The sequence below is a fragment of the Mauremys mutica genome, chromosome 7 (genome assembly GCF_020497125.1).
Source record: "Mauremys mutica isolate MM-2020 ecotype Southern chromosome 7, ASM2049712v1, whole genome shotgun sequence".
NCBI classification, from domain to species: domain Eukaryota; kingdom Metazoa; phylum Chordata; order Testudines; family Geoemydidae; genus Mauremys; species Mauremys mutica.
In genome coordinates, this window is record NC_059078.1 from 63,771,656 (window position 1) to 63,791,268 (window position 19,613).

The following is a 19,613-nucleotide window of genomic DNA, read 5'->3' on the forward strand; positions in this document are numbered from 1 at the left end:
TGGAAGAGATCTTCTAAAAACATTAAAATGTTTTACTGGCACGCAAAACCTTAAATTAGAGTGAATAAATGAAGACTCGACACACCACTTCTGAAAGATTGCTGACCCCTGATGTAATATATAACTGACATACTGTGTGTGTCTACTTGAATTACTGAATTTTACACCTGAGGAAGAAAGGATTTGAGAGCCAAATAGCTGTGAGTTAATACGTTATCTGTAATACAGATTCTTATTGGTTCCAAAGCCCTCGAATGAAAAGGTTGTTTGAGATGTGCTCCCCAACTCATTTTGGAAGCATCTGTCGTAACTATTACACAGGAGGACGAGCAGGGTTGAAAAATCTCCTTTGAGAACATACTCTGGTTTTAGCCACCACATTAGGGATTAATAGAATTGTTCTCAGAATATTGAGCATCTTTAGCATTCTTTGGCATGTTGTCTGTAGCACATCTGAAATTTTTTGAAACCCAAGGATGAAGTGGCTTCATCCTGAGTCTGGCATATGGTGCCACATATGTCATTGAGACCATAAGACCTAGTAAAGTCAAAAAGTATATTAGTTTTAGAGAGGGCTCCCAAAGTAGTTTCAAGATAGTCGTTTGTAGTTTCAAAAACCTCTCTTCTAAGAGGACAGCCCTTTCTTTTCTGGACTTTAGAATTGCACCAATGAATGGGACCTTCTGAGATGGAGACAGTAGAGACTTCTGTCTGTTAGAAGGCCCAGCGTTTTGAAGAGAGAACAAGTGACTTGAACTGCTCTTCTCAATTCCTCGTGGGAGTGATATTTCAGCAGTCAATAGTGTAAGCATAGGGAGACAAAAATTCATTGTCTCCTTAGGTAAGCTGCTAGTAGAAACAGGCATTTGGTAAAAACTCTGGGTGCAGTGGGGAGGCCAAAAGACAGAACTCTGAACTCAAAGCAGTCTTGACCAAGCATAGAACAAAGATATTTGCAATGAGTATCTTATAGAAATAAGAAAGCATGCATCTAAAACTGAGAGCAGCAAACCAAGTTAGAGTGGACAGGGAAGGAAGAATCAATGGCAGGGGTAGCATTCTGAACTGAAACTTTCTGATATATTTGTTTAGAGCTCTGAGGTCCAGAATGGATCTGAGAGCTCCATTTTTCTTTGGGATCAGAAAGTAAGAGAAGAACCCCATGTTTCTGTAAATTAATGGGGCCGCCTCTATAGCTCTACCTTGCAATACAGAGCGTGAACTTCTGTTCTTAATATCATCTTATAAGAAGGATATCTGAAAAAGGAGGGAAGGAGAGGGTTGTAGGGAGAAAGGGATTCAAACAGGATAGTATAACACCCCCTTACTGTTTCTAAACCCTCTCTCTCTCTCGGAGGTGATAGCTGATCATGCATTGTAGAAACAGTATGACCAGTCTCCATACACATGGGTTGTGTTTTCTAAAATTGGTTCAAAGCTCTCGATTTCTATGTCAAATCTGAGACCTGACATGGGGCAATGAAGATGCAGCTGAAGAATTCTTTGTCCTCATCCCAGGTTTAAAAGACTTTCTTCTTTCTTGGGATTGAGAAGATGATTGGTGCTGCTAAGGCAGCCTCCTTTGTTTATAGTATGAAGAGAAAGGAAGAAGACACTACTGCTTATGGTATCCCAGGCATAGCTGGTTTCCTTCTAAACCAGTGATTTTCAATCTGTGGACGCTTAGGGGTCAGAACAGTGGTTTTCAACCCGTACTTCTCAGACCCCTATGTCTAAGATTTCCAAAGAGGTCCGTATCTCCCTTCAAAAAATTTTAGGGGTCCACAAATGAAAAAAGGTTAAAAACCACTTTTCTAAACAAATGCAGTAAGTCAAGAGATCTAGCTGTGGAATGTCTTATCTTTTCCAACACTTCATCAGTTTTAGCACTGAATGAATCCTTGAGGGGGCCATTTAGGGAACTGGGGTAAAAAGCTGTCTGGAGATTGGTCCTGCTTTGAGCAGGGGGTTGGACTAGATGACCTCCTGAGGTCCCTTCCAACCCTGATATTCTATGATTCTATTATAATAGTCCACCCCCTTCAAAGGGAAGATCCTCTATCTTTGATTTCATTTCCATAAGTAAATGATAATCTTAACCATGCGTGTCTACAGAGAGCTACTGCTGATGCAACGGATTGTGAGGCAGTATCTGAAACATCAAATGATCTCCTGAAGGCATACTTGGCAATGTTTTGACCCTCTTTGACAAGAGCTACCGTTAATTTTCTCTGATCCTTTGGAAGAGTTTTAGCGACGTTCAAAGTCTTTTCTTACAGGTGAAATTAACATCTGGCTACCTCTGCTTGAAAAGAATAATTTTCTTCCTAAGGAGTACAACTTTTCCCCTTCTCTTTCACAGGGAGTAAAGTGTGGATGATCTGATCTTGTTCTTTGTACTGGGTAAACATGAAAACAAGAGAACCCTTCATATGGAACCTAGTAGAATTTGTCAGCCTTTTTTGAAACTGGTTGACAAGAGGAAATATTGGTACATATAGTTTTGCTGATTATTAAAGTCCCTCCAGTAGTGGCAAAAAAGAGTTATTTTTAGCAGAAGAACTCAATGTCAAATATTAGGTGGGTGGCTTCTTCCAAAGCTACTAATGACAAATTTATGTTAACACCATCCTATCCAATAGTTCATGGAATTCAACAAAACCTGTAGATTTATATGGAGGCTGCTCAGGAGTCAGATCTTCTTGCATAGTACAGATAAGCAGGAGTTGGCCAACAGGGGCAAGGCATCCACTGTGGCATGTACCAGTCTTGCCAATTACCCCATACTAGCACCACAGCAGACCCTGCTGTACAGAATGTCTTGAGATGTCCCTTAGAGGAGGAAAGCTCTGTTTCAGAGAAACTGATGATTATTAGATGCTATCATCAGATCTGGCTCCTACCCTGATCCAATAGTGAAACAGTAGGAGATATGACCGAAGTTAGGATCTGGAGACTGGATACAGTCTTTCTTGGAGCAGCAGTTGGAGTCTTAGATGGGGAGAGTACAGTCTCTGGAGATCTATCATGTTCAAGCTCCCATCTTGGTCTCTTGTTCAGAGAAAAATGATATGTAGCCAGATCAGTCTATGTTGCGGATCTATGTGAACCTGCACTGTAACTGAAGGATCCTTAGTAGTTGAAGCACTAGGTTCCATTGGTCTCTTTTTCAGATCCATTCCCTTAGAATGATCCATAGTTGTTATATGTTTAGGTCTTGGATCCATGTTGAGTTCTGAATGGCCCAAAGAACCACTTGAGATATGCTTCAGTCTGGCCTCTCTTTTCCTCATAACTGAAGTGCTTGGTTGAGGCAATTTCTCCTGAGCTTTATGATCCTTAGCTAGAACGAGCTCTGATGGAAGTTGTAATATCTTTGGAGTTAGATCAGAGGATTTGGCTGCTGCAAACTCAAATTGACTTGGAAGCGAAGTTCGGTCCCAAAACCAGAGCCTCAACTACTGAAGCCTTCTTGGCTCGAGAAGTACTATAAGTCAATTCAGGTCTCCTAGCCTTCCACTCTAGCTATATCTGATCCTGGAGATTTGGCTGACAAGCCTCATGTAACAAAAGAGCCTGAAATCCATTCTGTCTCTAGGGGCCTGAGGAGTAAATGTGCTGCATATAGCACAATATGAAGGAGAACACTTCTCTCCTAAACATTTTGGTATTGGACTTTTTTTCGAGATATAGGAAAGACCACTGGGCACGACCGACACACACACACACACACACACCTTTTAAATCCATGCTTTTCCACATTTAGATCCACCATGATGTCAGTACCAGGTAAATATTTAATTCTCAATATTCTACTTAGCTAAACTACCTTATCCTAAAATTAACACAGTCTAAAAACTATTAACATTAGCTAATCTAGAAAACAGAAAGCTATTTATTGCTACGGATCCTTGCAATTCGGAGAAGTCCATGTCCTTTTGCTGCTGCGGCTGGAAGGAACTGAGGTGACAGCTGGTGCCATGCCCCCCCTTTTGTAGCCATGGCCTCAAACCATGCTCGGATGCTGAAGTGTGGGGCGCATGAGCACTCAGACACTACCAGAAGGTTTCCCCCATCCAAGATGCACTGGTTGGCACATTCCCAAGAGTGGGAATACTGCAGAGGACACTAGATGAAGAACAAGGACATTATGATGTTCTATCTTGTAGCCACAGGCGATAAGAAGGACCTGAGTGCAGTTTGCGGCTGCCACACCCCTTATTCCCTGTTACAGGAAGCGTACAGGCACAGCCCCAGCAGACACTGATATTCAAGAGAATGTGATCTCATGCACATGGGGCACACGTGCACCAAGAGTGGAATTCTGTATGGCCACTCACTTGACTTCACATTAAATCTGTAAAGGAAGCGGTGCTAGAACTTATCTAACCACTAACTAAACTGAAAGACCACAGCTTAAGCTATCAGAGGGGTAGCCGTGTTAGTCTGGATCTGTAAAAGCAGCAAAGAGTCTTGTGGCACCTTATAGACTAACAGACGTTTTGGAGCATGAACTTTCGTGGGTGAATACCCACTTAGTCGGATGCATGTAGCGGCAATTTCCACTACATGCATCCGACGAAGTGGGTATTCACCCACGAAAGTTCATGCTCCAAAACGTCTGTTAGTCTATAAGGTGCCACAAGACTCTTTGCAGCTTAAGCTACAATCTACACTGTGGTGAAATGAAAGCAATTAATTTTCCTTGAGATTTTCAATGTGAAAACTTAAAACAGATATAACACAACTGGAGTAAAATGGAAATAATCTTACCACACCATCAATAACACATTGGGAAGCAGGTTTCCGAGGGTCCAGGGAAATTCCCATCTCCAAAAGCAACTCTTGATTTCCAGTACTTATTCCAGTATCAAGCTCAATACGAGACTGAAGTGAATGAAGACTTTCCTCAGGATGCAAGAGAAAAGAAACAATCTTGGCAGAAGTCATATTTAGGATGTGTACTATCTGTAAAACCGAGAATAAAGTCATCTTCATTTACAGTCATCATTTCTTTCAAGAGACAAATAGCACTAAGGTGTCAGGCTAAATGATATGCTGTCCTGGAAAGAAGATGTGCTGATGTACAGATAAATAAAAGTTAGGCTGATTAGATAAACTGAGTTTTAATTACTGTCAACAGTGCATCCTTAAGACGTGGCACATACTGGTCTGAGGCCACCCTTATGCTTCCAGAATAAGGGTGAAAGTCACATAACTACTAATATTCTTGCCTTCAGGTATGAACTGGATTAAGGCACAAGTGTTTTCTCTCTGAGGAGAGGAAGAATGCTACCCCTGACACTCGATTTGTAGGGTGCAAGGATTTCCACTCAATTAGCACATTCATTGTCCACTGAGAGGTCTTCACCATCAGTATTTAGATAACACCTTTAAAAACGCACCTTCAAATTCAGTATGTAATCCATTAACAGGAAACATCTCGGTCGATTGGTTTCTGTGTCTATACCTCCACCCCTCTGCTGTGGATCCCAATTCAGCATCAGTTGTAACCAACTCTCCATTGGTTCTACAATTATACTAAACAAAACAAAAACAAACCAGACATTGACGTGTAATACAAATGAAAAAAGACAGGCATTCTACAACGAAGAGTCCAGTTAATTCAAACGTGTTTTCTGCCAGTACTAGAAAAAAATACTAAGAGACAAAAAACCCAATGATGTCAATGGGACCAGGATTTCACCTAAAGTATGTGTCCTCTATTTTATTTCCCTTTGATAAAGTAGTTACACTTATTCAATGCAAGAAAATTATTACTACGACATTAAGGTCAAACAATTACACCTTAGGCAAGGCAAAAGTTAAGGTTTCAACAATAACATCTTGGCCACATTAGGAATCCAGTATAATGTACAGTTTACACATTTTACATGAAACTGTAATAGAAAGCTACATATGAAACAAGAAATCGGAAAAACAAGGCAGCAGTAACGTTGCTTCTGGAACATTAACTCTTGCATCTCCTGACTTTTGAAACCACCCCTCTTTAATGCAGTCTCTGTAGATTTAAACTTTTTTTTTTTTAAAGGTTAAAAGAAAAACAATTGGCCTGTGCTCAATCTGTGCATTTTAATGGTCCCAGTTAGTCTTGGGTGTTCACACCATAAAGAGAAAAATGGAGAGGAGTGAGTATGCCTTTGCTGCTGCTCTTGGCAAGTAGACAGTCCTATCCCAGGCCCCCAATTCCAAATGGACCCAAGAGAAATGATTACTCACCTGATACAGACATTTGAGATTAACTCTATACATTCCCACTCTTGGGATGTGCTATAGTGCAGCTCTAACAGTTGAACATTCCATAGCAGTGCCTACAGGAGAGCTCTCACATCCCTCGCTTCTCCTCACTGTTGCTGTATGTTCTGAGGGAGGGGCAATGAAAGGGAGCATGACACTCCAGTCACCTCAGTTCCTTCCGCTTCCTCCTCAAGTCAGACCCCAAGGAAGAGTGGCAGGGAATGTGAATGTGCAGAGTCCATCTCAAAGAGCCCTGGTTACAGATGAGTAACTTGAATTTCTTCTTCGAGAGGCCCCTGACACATTCCCACTCTTGGGATAGTTTGTTATGCAATATTGTCTTCTGCAGAAGATGGGACAGAGTCCTAACTATACAGTGACTGGAGTACTGCCCTACTGAAGTGCTTGTCAGATCTGAATGCTAAATAAGTAATGTTTAATAAATGTATTTATAGAGGTCCACTTTGTAGGTCTGCAGACTTCAGTAATGGGAATATGTGTAAGGCTGTCTTAATCCTAGTGGAATGTGCCCATACCTTTACAAGGAGGAGGACATGGGTTAGTTTGTAGCTCTCTTCAATGCACAATGTAATCCATTTAGACAAGCACTGAGATGAAATCGCCTAAATGCACATGAAATCTGAGAAAACATCTGTAGACAAACTGATTGGTTAAGACAGAAATCAGTTACCACCTTGGGCAAGAATTTAGGATGTGGATTGAGGACCAACTTTGTCCTTACAGAAAACTCTGGATGCGCCATCAAGACTTGCAGTTCATTTACCCTTCTGGCCAATATTATTGCTATAACGAATGCTGTCTTGACTGATAGATGAAGCAGTAAGCACTAATTTATCAGCTCAAAGGGTCATCTCATAAGTTGAGTAATAAGTTAAGGCCCCATGATGGCAAGGAGATTATACATTCACACCTGTCAAACCTCTCAATCAAGTCATGAGTAAATATGGTTCTGTTGTCTTCTAATACGTGGTAGGCTGAAATGGGTGCTAAATAGACTTTCAGAAAGGATACAGATGCTAGATAGTATCAAGTGCAGTAAGCAGGGACTGATTTGATGCAGACAATGAAGATCAAACCCCCAGAAGAGAAACCTTACCCACTTGAGGTCATAGCACTTATGAGTAGATTGCTTCAGAAGTTTAGCATGATGTGTTGCACATCTGACAAACAAGATTCCCCCAGATCAGGGGGAATAGACCATGCTGCTAAGTATAACGACTGCAGGTATGGGTGCAAAATCTGGGCATCCTGCTGAGATAACAGATCTGTGGTCACAGGAAGAGAACAGTATACTCCCTTGGAGAGGTGAAGGAGGACTGGAAACCACTGCCATCTTGCCCATGCTAGAACAACCAGAATTACAAGGGCATTCTCTGCCTTATCTTCCATACTACTCTTTGGATTTGAAGAAATGGGCAAAAGGCATAGAGGATACATATTCCCTAGTAGAACAGGAACACATCTGAAATGGAAAGCTTACTAACTGTAAGCTAACTAACTGGTAGGGAAGGTTGCTGACAATCGCAGATACTGTGAATGTTCCAAGTCACAAGGTGGTTGACAGGGACTAATGGCAACCAGTGCCTTTCTCTCTTATATCCCCTTGCAGAAGAGCATGACAAGACTCAAGGCACATACACTCTGGGTCAGGGGTCTCAAACATGCGGCCCGCGGAGCTCTTCCCTGCGGCCCGCGGAGCTCCCCAGGGGAGCTCCGCAGGGGCCCCCAAGAGAAAAGCGGAGGCTCCCGCCTCCGCCCCTCTCCTGGAGCCTCGGCGCATAGAGCGCCGAGTCTCCGTCCGAGCGCCTGAGCCCCGCCCCGATCCGAGCCGCGTGGGGAGGGGGCGGGGCTGGGAGCTCTGGGCTGAGCGCTGCGCTCGGCGTGGAGCTCCCAGCCCCGCCCCCTCACCACGCGGCTCTGAGCAGGACGGAGCTCAGGCCTCGCCGGAGACGCGCTCCGGTAAGGGGGGGGGAAAGCGGGACCCGCCGGGGCCGGGCTGGGGGGGGGGGAAGAAGGGACGCGGGACCCGCCGGGGCCGGGCGGGGGGGGGGGAAGGGAAGCGAGACCCGCCGGGCCGGGGGGTGGGGGAGGGAAGCGGGACCCGCCGGGGCCGGGCCGGGGGAAGGGAAGCGGGACCCGCCGGGGCCGGGCCGGGGGAAGGGAAGCGGGACCCGCCGGGGCCGGGCCGGGGGAAGGGAAGCGGGACCCGCCGGGGCCGGGCCGGGGGGCATGGGCGGCAGGTTATATATTTGTGTGGGGCCCGGGCCCCAGCAATATTCAGGGCTGGGCGCCCTGCTCCAGCAATAGTTGGAGCTGGGTCTCTTCCCGCCCCGCCCCCGGTCCTGCCTGGATTGGCCCCGGCCACCGCAGGTCTCCCCCCGCCGCCGCGACCCTGCCTGGAGCAGGTCCCAGCCCCCGCCTGCCACCCCCCCTCCGCGTGTCCCCCCCCCCTCCGCCGCGTTGTGTTGCGTCCCTGCCTGACAGAACGCAGCGCGCCTCTCCCCTGCCTGCTGCCCGGAGGGCTCCCAGCAGATTTGCTGTCTGCTGCCGCAAGGTCCTAGTGCCTGCCCTCCGCCAGTACTGGCAAGGCAGGCTGCCCTTACCCTGAGCCTCTCTAACCCCAAACCCTCAGCCCCAGCCAGAGCCCTCATTCCCCCCGCACCCTAATCCTCAGCCCCAGCCCTGAGCACCCCCACATCATGAACCCCTCATCCCCCTGCACCCTAATCCTCAGCCCCAGCCAGAGCCCTCATTCCCCCCGCACCCTAATCCTCAGCCCCAGCCAGAGCCCTCATCCCCCCACACCCTAATCCTCTGCCCCAGCCCTGAGCGCCCCCACATCATGAACCCCTCATCCCCCCGCACCCTAATCCTCTGCCCCAGCCCTGAGCGCCCCCACATCATGAACCCCTCATCCACAGCCCTCACCCCACACTCCAAACCTCTTCCCTAGCCCTGAGCCCCCTCGCATCATGAACCCCTCATCCACAGCCCTCACCCCACAGCCCAACCCTCTTCCCTAGCCCTGAGCCCCCTCGCATCATGAACCCCTCATCCACAGCCCTCACCCCACAGCCCAACCCTCTTCCCTAGCCCTGAGCCCCCTCCTGCATCATGTACCCCTCACCCTCAGCCCCACAGCCCTCACCCCTGCACTCCCTCCTATCCCCAAACTCCGTCCCAAAGCCTGCACCCCCACCCCCTGCCGCAGCCTGGAGCCTGCATCGAGCACAGAGCCTGCATCCAGACCCCCTCCCCCACCCAAACTCCCTCCCAGAGCCTTAGGCAGTAAATCTAAGTGCGTGTTTTGTCCTTTGAGTGAGGTGCATTACTGAGTGTATATATTTATTAAAACTGCGCGCGCTTAGGGGAGGAGGTGGAGAAGAGACAGGGCAGGGGCGGGGCCTCATGGAAGGGGTGGATTGGGGGTGGGGCCAGGGGCAGCAAGGGGGCGTGTCAGTGATGCGGCCCTCGGGCCAATGCACTAGTCCTCATGCGGCCCTCGGGGTCATTTGAGTTTGAGACCCCTGCTCTGGGTGGATACTTCTGGTCACAAGACTGAACTCTGGCACATGAGGTGCACACGCACCACCCGTAGTGGAATGTGCACATGGACAACTACTCTAAGGAGAGCCACAATACTCCAGTAATCCACCTTTTCATTCATAAACCATAAGAACCTTCAGCATTTTTGGATAAAGTGCTAGACAACTGCTAGATAGTTTTATTGTGTTGCAAAACACATTAACCAATGGAAATCTGCTGCAATTTTCAAATTTTGGTTTTAGTAAAATTGTGGCCATTTTCTCACAAAACTACCTGAAATAACATATCTGGTCATATGCACTATTGGCTCTTAATGGTTTAAAAGAAAACTCAGAGATTAATGTACACAAAACTATAAACATACTTACCTACAAAGACTGTTAGGCTGTGGCAAATGGGTACTAAACCGAACCTCCCCAGTCATCTCTTCAAAAGCAAAGATGTGCTTTGGATCCTTTTTCTTGATTTTTTCATGCCTATAAAATAAAATTCTCTGTGGACAAACTGACTTTATGTACTCTTATTTTACTTACTCTAGTTCAGTGGTCTCCAACCTTTTTACACCCAAGATCACTTTTTTAATCTAAGGGCAACCCAGGATCTATCCCGCCCCTTCCCCAAAGTCTCCGCTCTCTCCGTCGCTCACTCTCCCCCACCCTCACCCACTTTAACTGTGCTGGGGGGGTGGGGCTCGGGAGGGGCAGGGGGATGGGGCTCGGGAGGGGGTGCGGGCTCTGGGCTGGGGCCAAAGGATTCGCAGTGTGGGAGGGGGCTCTGGGCTGAGCCAGGGGCAGGGGGTTGGGGTGTAGGAGGGGGTGAGGAGTGCAAGCTCTAGGAGGGAGTTTGGGTGCAGGAGGGGGCTCCGGGCTGGGGCAGAGAACTGGGGTGCAGGAGGGGGTACAGGGTGATGCGTCTGGGAGGATGTTGGGGTGCAGGATGGGGTTTGGGGTGTTGGCTTCCAGAATCACGATCAACCGGTTGGTGACCACTGCTCTAGTTCATACAGTCACCTCCCCACAAAAAGAGCAACTCTATCAAACTCAGGCACCCTCTCTCATAGCAAATGTCTTACCAGGTAAATGGCTGTAGATTGTGTAAAAAGGGTCTAAATCCTGCAATACACTCGAACACCATTGTCCCAAAGCTCCAATAATCTACAGTAACAGTGTAGGACTTACTCTCAAAGAGTTCTGGGGCCTAAAAAACAATAATATATTATTGTTAAAAATGACAAAACTCCAGATAAGGTATTTTTTTCTATTTCTGGAAAATATATGATTTGAGGAACATGTGTAAGTAGAACTGTATTAAGTTATGCCAAAGTAAATTGTAAACATAAAAAAATTACTTACCAAATATTGTAAGGTCCCAACAAATGATGTACATAAGCTTCCCTGATCCAGATCCTTGGCATATCCCAAGTCTATTATTTTGTGAATTATCTGTCAATATCCAAGACAAATGTTTGATAAAGCATGATGAAGAGAGTAAATTCAAAGTAAAAGGTGCAGAGTCAAACCCAGGATTGGGCAACCACGGGGTTTGGGGGGACAAATTCATGAACAAGATTTAAAACAAACATAAAATGCTACACAGAGCTGTTCAGCCATGTAAGCCAAACTCATTCATTTACATCAATGTACACATACAATTCATTATTGTCCTGAAACTAGTTGGATTGGGCTTGAAAAGAAAAGTAAACAGAAAAATAGTAAATCAAGAATATCCCTTTTACTAAAAAATGTATCCAACTAAGCACAAGGACAATCTTGATATGTACCCTGCAGAAATCCAAAACGTGCCAGGATACAATCAATGTCACATTGCTGATACTGGCAGGAAGCAGAAACACTGGATTAAAAAAAATGTTAATACTTTACAGTAAAGTGACCTATCAATTGACAAGTCTTCAAGGATAGGCAAACAGAATTTGTAATACTGTATTAAGGAATGTGAACTTTATTAAAATCATGGTTTTCTTTTGCATGAGCATCATTCAATGGGATTCAGTGCTATACTCAATAAGAAAGCAGTAGCATTCTTCATTTCAATTAGTCAAGGCAAAATTGTTACAGGACTTCCAGATCTGATATTTGGGACACCAAAGGTGATATTCTTTAGCACAGTTATATGACTTACCTTTCCACCATCATCCTGGAGAACAATATTTTCAGGCTTTAGATCTCTGTGTATAATTCTGTTTTCATGCAAATACTGGATACCAGACCCTGAATAAAAATCAAGTATTTGACGTAAGAAACAGAAACAGCACCAATACAAATCAAGTTATAAGAATCTCTAACACCTTTATATGATTTCCTGGCCAAAAAAGAATTAATAAAGTTAAGGTCTATGTATGTCTCTTTAAAAACAAGAATGGTTTAAAATATAATAAAATTTTGTAATTAGCAAATTTACACTTACGGCTCCAATACTAACCTTCACTTCTGTAACCTCCCCAACCCCATTAATAAATCGGAGAACCCTTTACCGTACCAAGTGCTAGCTGCTTTTCCATGATAGGCCAGCTGGTTGATGGCCTATCAACAGCCTGGTGAAGCACCTCATACAGACACAATTGTCCTCCTCCAGCCCACTCTCCTGCTGCAGGACACAAGCAGCATGCTGTATTTTACCTGCCACATGAGGTTCCTCACCTACCATCTCACTAGAGCAGACCACCCAGGCTAGTTCCCCCACTGTGCCAAAACAATCTGGAAATTCCACAGTACCTTCTACCCTCATCTTTCCAAGAGGTGAAGGGTCAATCCTTCATGACATAATATATAAATGTACCTTTATTTCACTCACTCAGCACAAAGAGGCCTCAGCCCTCCAAGTACTACATACACCTGAATTGGGGCCATATTTCTACCCTTTCCATGTGGAAGGAAGATGGGAGCTAGTAAGTGCAGCCTGGGGGCCTCCATATGCCTTAGGCAGCACATCACTGCCATTTTCTGGCTTATACCCTTCCTTTAGGTCAGTCCCCAAGTTAGATGACACACAAGGGTGTCAAATTCACCCTAGATATCTCCCTCCAGCTCAGTTAACTTAGCCCTGGTCTACACTACAAGGTTAGGTCGAATTTAGCTGCGTTGGGTCGATTTTATAATGAATGCGTCTATACAAGCAACCCTGTTCCGTCGACCTAAAGGGCTCTTAAAATCGACTTCTGTACTCCTCCCTGGCAAGGGGAGTAGCACTAAAATCAACCTTGCTGGGTCGAATTTGGGGTCGTGTGGACACAAATCAACGTTATTGGCCTTTGGAAGCTATCCCAGAGTGCTCCAATGTGACCACTCTGGACAGCACTTTCAACTCCAATGCACTAGCCAGGTACAGAAGAAAAGCCCCAGGAACTTTTGAATTTCATTTCCTGTTTGGTCAGCATGGTGAGCTCAGCAGCACAGGTGACAATGCAGTCCCCCCAGAATGGCAAACGAGCTTCAGCGAGACACTGGATCTGATTGCTGTATGAGGAGAAGAATCTGTGCAGGCAGAACTCCAATCAAAAAGAAGAAATGCTAATATATATGCCAAAATTGCACAGGGCATGATGGACAGAGGCTACAACAGGGACACACAGCAGTGCCGCGTGAAAGTCTAGGAACTCAGGCAAGCCTACCAAAAGACAAAGGAGGGAAATGGTCGCTCTGGGTCAGAGCCCCATACGTGCCACTTCTATGATCAGCTGCATGGCATTCTAGGGGGGGACCCTACCACTACCCCAGCACTGTCTGTGGACACCTGCAAGGGGGGAGTCTCTCACAACATGGAAGAGCAACTTTATTTTCTTCAGGAATTTGTTTAACTCTCTTAGATCTAAAATAGGCCTGAGAACTCCTTTGGCTTTGGGGATCAGGAAATACCCTCTGTGGACTTCCTAGTGGAACTTCCTCTGTGGCACCGATTGAAGAAGCAACCAGATCTCCTAATGAAGGATGATCTTGTCAGAGCCGTCACTGAAGGATAGGGAGGGAGGCTGGGAGGTATAAATGAACCAGATGGAATATTCCAGTTCTACCATGCTTAAGACCCACTGATCTGATGTTATTTGGGCCCACGATCTTAGAAAGTGGGATAATCAGTTGGAAAACAAAGGGCAGGAAATAGAGGGAACTACAGACACTAGTGTACTGTTCTCAACAAACCCATCAAAATGCCTGTTTGAACGCAGCAGCTGGAAAGCATGAGCCCACTAATGCTGAAGAGGAGGATGGTAAAGACTGCCCTGTATAATTCCTGCCCTTTCTCCTTGGCCAATCTTGAGACTGAGGAGGAAAACCCTGGAGTCTGTATGGCTGTTGAGGACCAAAATGTTTCCTTTCTTTCATCATAATATAGATCCCTGGAATCCTTTAAGCTACAGAGCCCATTGGCCATCTTATCTTAAGACAAACAGGGACCTTTGAAAGGGAGGTCCATGATGGTTTGCTGGACTTCAGGCGGAATCCTGGATGACTGTAACCATGAACATCTTCTCACTAACAGCCCAGATCATGATTTGAGCCACCACATCTGCACTGCACATGATGTCCTGGAGAACAGTTCTGGCAATCAACTTGCCATCATCTACTATTACTGCAAACTCTTGCTTACAGTCCCCTGGCAGATTATAAAACTTAAAGATGTTGTTTTCCTAAAGGGTGGAGTCAGAGCAGTTCAGAAGTGCCTGTTGATTTGATTCCTGAGCTGAAGACTCCCTGTGGAATAAAGTTTGCATCCAAACAAGTCCAGTTCCTTTGCATCTTTTTGCCTGTCAGTGTTGATGCCTGGTACACATCCCTCCCGTTTATTAGCAGCTGTCACCAACAAGGAACCCAGGGGAGGATGGGAATACAAATATTTATATCCCTTAGAGGGGACACAGTATTTCCTTTCAGCACACTTTGCTGTGCGGGGTAAGGAGGATAGTGTCTGCCATAACACCTTGACCGATTGGCAGGACCACCTTGCTGATACTAAGACATCCAACACTCGAGGGAACTTAAACCTCTTGGAGATGTGACATTTGTCACTGATAAGGGATTCCCCCAAACACTTTAAACAGGCTGGATGTGGATCACTAACTGGCATGGGTTTAGTGCACCTGTGGCAGGACTTAAACCCCAGGGAGCATAGCATCATTCTGGTACCAAGACAGTTATCTAAAAAGAAACTTAGTCTAGTCTTAAGTCTTTGGACTATCAGTATAACTAGTAGGGCTGTCAATTTTTTTGAGTTAATCGTGTGAGTTAACTGTGATTAATCGTTATTAATCATTTTAATTGCACTGTTTAATAAATTTCAATCGGTATTCTAATGTTTACAATTTTTGGATTTTTTCTACATTTTCAAATATATTGATTTCAAGTACAATACAGAATACACAGCGTACAGTGTTCACTTTATATTATTTTTATTACAAATATTTGTACTGTAAAAATGATAAACAAAAAATAGTATTTTTCAATTCACCTCATACAAGTACTGTAGTGCAATCTCGATTGTGAAAGTGCAACTTACAAAGGTTTTTTGTTACATAACTGCACTCAAAAATAAAACAATTTAAAACTTTAGAGCCTACAAGCCCACTCAGTCCTACTTCTTGTTCACCCAATTGCTCAGACAAACAAGTTTGTTTACATTTGCAGGAGATAATGCTGCCCACTTCTTATTTACAATGACACCTGAAAGTGAGAATAGGTGTTCGCACGGCACTGTTGTAGCTGGCGTCGCAAGATATTTGCATACCAGATGCACTAAAGATTCGTATGTCCCTTCATACTTCAATCACCATTCCAGAGGACATGCGTCCATCCTGATGACGGGTTCTGCTCAATAATGATCCAAAGCAGTACAGACTAACATGTTCATTTTCATCATCTGACTCAGATGCCATCAGCAGAAGGCTGATTTTCCTTTTTGGTGGTTCCGGTTCTGTAGTTTCCGCATCAGAGGGTTACTCTTTTAACATTTCTGAAAGCATGCTCCGCCTCATCTGGCACTTCAGATTCTTAAACCTTGGGTCCAGTGCTGTACCTATTTTTAGAAATCTCACATTGGTACCTTCCATGTGTTTTGTCAAATCTACAGTGAAAGTGTTCTTAAAAGGAACATGTGCTGGGTCATCATCCAAGACAGCTGTAACATGAAATATATGGCAGAATGCACGTAAAACAGAGCAGAAGACATACAAGGAGTTCAGTCACAAATTTAATTGACGCATTTTTTTTTAACGAGCGTCATCAGCATGGAAGCATGTCCTCTGGATTGGTGGCCGAAGCATGAAGGGGCATATAAATGTTTAGCTTATCTGGCACATAAATATCTTGCAATGCTGTCTGCAAAAGCCATGCAAATACCTGTTCTCACTTTCAGGTGACATTGTAAACAAGAAGCTGCCAGTATTATCTCCTGCAAATTGAAACAAACTTGTTTGTCTGAGCAACTGGCTGAACAAAAAGTAGGACTGAGTGGACTTGTAGGCTCTAAAGTTTTACATTGTTTTGTTTTTGAATGAAGTTTTTTTTTTTACATAATTCTACATTTGTAAGTTCAACTTTCATGACAGATTGCACTACAGTACTTGTATTACGTAAACTGAAAAATACTATTTCTTTTGTGTTTTACAATGCAAATATTTGTAATAAAAAATAAATACAAAGTGAGCACTATATACTTTGTATTTTGTGTTGTAATTGAAATCAATACATTTGAAAATGTAGAAAATGTCCAAAAATATTTAAATAATTGGTATTCTATTGTTTAACAGCACAATTAATCATGAATAATTTTTTTAATCACTTGACAGCCCTAATAACTAGCTAAATTAACTTACTCTCTTATTGTTAGGAGTGTATACACACACACACACGCACGCATATACACACACACACACACATATATACACACATATATACACACACACACACACACACACACACACACAGAATTGAGGGAAGCACCTATAATAAATAATCTAAGGTTGCTGCGACAACTGTCACTGGCAGCATGAAGGAACTGAAAGGGATCCGGAGGTGGCTCCACCCTCTTATACCAGCACACAATGTTATCAGACAGGAGTGGGGCTCAAGCTGCCCCCATAGGTACAGCTGAGGGGAAAATATTCTCTGAAAGCAGTTCAGGAGGCAAGCACACACCTAAGGTGGAACAGATCTGTGCAAGCCCTCAAAAAACAACACTTCTTCCCTGCAAAAGCAAACAGATCTCTTTTGGTAGATTTGACTCACCCTGTAGTCCCAAGAAGAAGAGAATCATGTATATAGATCATGTGTTCACAAACTCTTTACTATTAGTAAATTATGCTTAGAAAGCTCACATAAGTGACTGCATACTTCAAAGAATGTTCTTTAGATCATCTTGGTTTGAATGATAAATGTAGACAATACAAATCTGTCAATTTCTCAGGACACAACTCTAGGACCTTGACTACACCATGGTGAGGGGTTAATCCACATTGAGTTAGCATGCAATATGTAAGTCACGCTAATAGCTTGCATCCAGGATGGCTGTGCCCTCTTTCAATTCACAACAAATGGCAGGGGCTTATTGCATATTAAGTGCGTGGCATTCTCAGAGGGAATCCCACGGTTCTTTGCTTTGCTGCTGACAAGCCCTAAGTGTCACAAATTATCCCAGTAAGCAGGACAAAAAGAGCCTTCCACTACTAGAGATACCTGCTTTGTTTTGACAACTTGCTTTTATTGGAACACCAGAACAGTTACATATAGCAAACATGAAAAGGCAAGAAAGGCAGCAGATTACGTACCAATGTCGCAAAGCAGAGAAAGTATTTGACTTTCCTTAAGTCCACAGCAATTTTCTGGTTTGTTTAACACCTACAGAAAAGAAAAATATGTCTAAGTCGGCAATGCAAGAATTATTTGTTAATATCTTCTGTCCTCAATCACCGCAACAACATGAGAAAACAATTAAATTTACACTTAAACTGGGCTACAGAATTAATTGGTCTTATGAAAGAATAAATGGTACAGAAAGAAAAGTATATATGAGCAGGAAAGTGGTTTGAAAAGAAGATTCCAAGTGTGTGAAGTCTGTTTTAGTTACATATAACACAGTTTTGTAGGCAGTTTAGAGGCCAGGCAATGACAGATTCAAAACTGACACCCATTATGCGGAGCTCATGGCCCCCGAGTCTGCACATTCCCCAAAATCTTGACAAATTCAAAACATATGAAAGCAAAATAATGAAATGTATGACTGGCCCGAGTCTCAGGAGCAGGATCACTGCTTGGAGGATCAACTGCTCTAAACAAATAGTCTAAACCATTTCTGAGGAACCAAGGAAAATCAGGCCAAGTGACAAGAAGAAACAGGAAGGAGCAGATCTGTACACACACACACACACCAGGAGAATGATACCCTGTAGTCCCTAGGTTAGTACTCCATGAAAAGAATAGGAAGGAAACACACGGGGCCAGATTTTTGCTATGTCCAGTGTAAAGAAAGGGGATGAAGGGGTTGTCAGGGAACCAGTTACAGCTCCCCCTTCTCTGCTTGACCCAGAATGATGGCTGCTTTAATCTGAACAAGTTGGCTATGGACCATCCACCAGTGGGAACTGCATGGCACCTTGGTCACACACACCAGCACAAGGACCTATGGGTAGGAAGGCACAGAAGCCTGCTATATGGGGTCTGCACCTGCTGGAGACTCCCCCTCCCAAATTCTAGGGTATCCCTAATGGCATTGCAATTAGTCTCCACTCCCTTTGCACCACCTGAGCAGTGCAGAGAGCCTGCCCCACAGTCATGCTGGTGCCTGGAACGTATCAGAAAGAGGTGTGCTCTCTTCTGCAATGACTGCATAATCCTCCAATGCTGATCCACCCAATGCCGGCCTGCAAGTTACTGCCCTTACCAGATCAACTGAGTTCATTATATGTCAGCTGGCATTCTGAAACATTTAGCAGTCAGTGAGTACTTTTATGTCACTCTGCCTAATTTCTGTTCACCTACTAATTATATATTTAGCCAGGCAGATAGAATGATTGGCATTTCATCATAAGGCCTAGCTAGCTGTGTGTTATCTATCATTTAACCACTCTTCAACGCTGAATATTTATTTGGGATTTAAGCACTCACTCTCATTCTTGGATTTCTCAACCTACTTGATCGCTACTTGAAAGCTAAGCACTTGCCTTATTAACCAACTGTCCATTGGATTGCCCCAGGCATGGCTGGTTCTACTAACCATTTGCTACCCTCTTACATGTGCTATCTTCAACTCTGCACCTCTATTCCCCCACCCTCTCTACCCTTTCATCCTAACACCATACAGACCCCTCACCATTATCTGTACATTTTCATCTTCTTCCTGTCCTTGCTCGACCTCTCACTCCCACAAATCCACATACCTCTTCTGCCTTCCTCACTTCCATAATCACCTGTCCCACTCCAATCCTCCCTAACACCCTGCTTCCTTTTACCGCAACTGTTTCCTTCCTCCTGTACCCTCTAAAACGCCAAATCCATCTAAAACAAAACTTCTTCCATCCACAGTTTCACAATCTCCCAGCTCTCACTGAGACCTGAACTCTCCCCGGCCCTTCTCTCCCCCCGCCCCTGTACTGTCTCTGTTGCAACTCTCCTACTGCAATCACTCCTCATCAATTCCCCTTGCACAAAATTGTCCTGCACAGATCACAGTTGGGGTATTTGGCTCCCCTCTCTTATTTCTGTCACTTCCAACACCTTCTTGCTCCTTCTTTTCACTCATCTTTTAGACTACCCTCCTCTTTCTTCCACTCCATGTTGCTGTGA

General features: G+C 44.5%; 1 protein-coding gene across 1 annotated transcript in view; it reads right to left on the minus strand.

The window, feature by feature from the left end:
- The window catches only part of CHUK (component of inhibitor of nuclear factor kappa B kinase complex), a 76,611-nt gene that overhangs the window by 50,010 nt on the left and 6,988 nt on the right, over window positions 1-19,613 (minus strand). Inside the window, exons 4-10 of the mRNA XM_045024789.1 lie at window positions 17,600-17,669; window positions 11,965-12,053; window positions 11,178-11,267; window positions 10,898-11,022; window positions 10,194-10,301; window positions 5,406-5,541; window positions 4,774-4,968 (exon numbers count right to left, since the gene is read on the minus strand). Of these exons, the coding sequence (XP_044880724.1) occupies window positions 4,774-4,968; window positions 5,406-5,541; window positions 10,194-10,301; window positions 10,898-11,022; window positions 11,178-11,267; window positions 11,965-12,053; window positions 17,600-17,669 (813 nt within the window). The remainder of the gene's footprint in view (window positions 1-4,773; window positions 4,969-5,405; window positions 5,542-10,193; window positions 10,302-10,897; window positions 11,023-11,177; window positions 11,268-11,964; window positions 12,054-17,599; window positions 17,670-19,613) is intronic.